The sequence below is a fragment of the Camellia sinensis genome, chromosome 1 (genome assembly GCF_055761805.1).
Source record: "Camellia sinensis isolate YWXY chromosome 1, ASM5576180v1, whole genome shotgun sequence".
In the NCBI taxonomy this organism is placed as follows: domain Eukaryota; kingdom Viridiplantae; phylum Streptophyta; class Magnoliopsida; order Ericales; family Theaceae; genus Camellia; species Camellia sinensis.
Genome location: NC_138961.1, coordinates 105,727,179 through 105,729,209, shown reverse-complemented (window position 1 = coordinate 105,729,209; position 2,031 = coordinate 105,727,179). Strand labels below are relative to the sequence as shown.

General features: G+C 43.1%; 1 protein-coding gene across 1 annotated transcript; it reads right to left on the bottom strand.

Annotated features, from left to right (window-relative positions):
* Nucleotides 1-458: 458 nt before the first annotated feature.
* LOC114309173 (uncharacterized) lies at nt 459-1,763 on the bottom strand. Its single transcript, XM_082908834.1, has 2 exons — nt 1,020-1,763; nt 459-914 (listed from the first exon to the last, which is right to left on the bottom strand). The coding sequence occupies exons 1-2, from the start codon at nt 1,761-1,763 to the stop codon at nt 459-461; spliced, it is 1,200 nt and encodes a 399-aa protein (XP_082764960.1).
* Nucleotides 1,764-2,031: the final 268 nt, after the last annotated feature.

Below are 2,031 nucleotides of genomic sequence, written 5' to 3'. Positions count from 1 at the left end.
TGCCATCCTTCTTTTTCACAAATAAAACTGGCGCACCCCAAGGAGATACACTCGGACGGATGAATCCCTTATCGAGTAAATCCTGTAATTGAATCTTTAATTCTTTCATTTCAGCTGGCGACATCCTATACGGAGTCTTGGAGATAGGTTGAGTTCCCGGCGCCATATCAATTATAAACTCAATTTCGCAGTCTATCAGTTGCCTAGGCAATTCTTCGGGAAAGACATCCGGAAATTCACGAACAACTGGAATCATATCAATATCCCCATTCATCACTTGTCCCTCCAAAATGCTGCAGAAATACCCCTGACACCTTTTCTGAAGTAGTTTACAAGCCTTGACTGCAGAAATCAGATAAGGTGGCGAAGTCACTTCCTGTCCCTGAACAATAGACTTTGGATGTCCCGGAAGGTGGAAATTGATTTGTTTAGTCAAGCAGTTAATAGTTACACCATAATCACTCAGCCAATCCAATCCAATCCATTCCCAGAATAACATCAAAGTAGGTCATGTCGAGAGGTAGCAAATTAGCATACACCCGAATATCCCCAAGTTGAAGTTCACAAGCCAAGTATACAGAAGTACAGATCATAGAGTCTCCCAAAGGGGAAGACACACATAACATATAAGACAAGTTTTCTTCAGTTTTATCTAAATTATGAGCGAATAGTTTTGACACAAAAGAGTGAGTGGAGCCAGAATCAAACAATACATGAGCAGAATAACCATGAACAATAAATGTACCTGACACCACTGTTGCCGCATTCTGTACATCTCCTGGAACCAATGCAAACACTCTACCTTGCCTTGTAGTGTCCTTATTGTTAGTAGGTTTAGCAGCTACCTTTGCGTTGGGGGTTGGTGTAGATCCCGCGAAACTAATGGCAGTCCTAGTACCCTTTTGTTGAGTCCACTATGGACAATCCCTTACCAAATGACCCGTTTTACCACACTTAAAACAAGCTCCAGTCTTCCAATGGCAAGTCCCACGATGATGCCTTCCACAGTCTGGACACACAGGGCTGGAGTTTTGAGCAGCGGTGGTGGTGCTGGAGTTCCCTGAATTAAGCTTCTTATTTGGTTGAGTAAGTAATCCCCTTGACCATTGATTGTTTTGCCTCTTCCCTTTCCACTCGGAAGTCCGATTCTGAGCAACAAGATTTCCTTCTGCTATAACGGCCCTTTCTAGCACATCGACATAAGTAGGTAGCTTTAACATATTGACTCGGTCTAGGATAGCATCCCGTAATCCCCCTTCAAATTTCCGTTTTTTCTTATAATCCGTATCTACCATATGAGGCGCAAACCGAGCCAATTCTGCAAATTGAGCTTCATATTCTGCCACGGTCTTACTTCCTTGTCTAAGAGTTTCAAATTCTGTCACCTTCTTATCCCGCACGCTTTGGGGAAAATATTTGTCATAGAACAACTCTAGAAATCCACCCCATGTTAATCCTGGGTGTATGGTCCTTGTGAGCATCCACCATCTCCGCGCCTCATCCTCAAGAGTGAAGGCAGCCAATTGCACCTTTTGGGCTTCGGTGCAAGGAAAGACTTCAAATAACTTTTCGATTCCCAATACCCACGCCTCAGCTTTCATTGGTTCTACCCCTCCCTTGAATGACGAGGGCTTCATCTTCTTAAACTCCTTTGTAAGTGTAATAGTTTGGTCCTCAGCATGAAAATCCTGCACTATAGGTGGGGGTACCCGTGGCGGTGGCAGTTGCGGTTGTTGTTGCTGTTGCCTTAAAGTCTCCGTCATTTCCATCATCATCCTTTACATTCGGTCCAACCGCACTGCAGTAGCATCTTCCAGATCTTCTGTCCTTGTTCTCACCATAACCTTCATAACATTCAAGTATATCCAATAACATAATTCAAATTGTTAACAATAGTAAAGTACACTAAACGTTGCCATCGATCTTTCATACATTTTAGGATGTCATGCATGATGCCTAAGTCTTTTCTAGACATCCTAAGGCTCAATGAATTCATGTGTGAGATAGCAACTCATGCTCTGATACCACTGT

Excerpts from the sequence above, each read along its gene's own strand:
- LOC114309173 (XM_082908834.1), bottom strand. The coding sequence starts at position 1,763 with ATGACGGAGACTTTAAGGCAACAGCAACAACAACCGCAACTGCCACCG. Across the intron at positions 915-1,019 it reads CTGCTCAAAACTCCAGCCCT|TGGACTCAACAAAAGGGTAC; the intron begins GTGTGTCCAGAC and ends GATTGTCCATAG.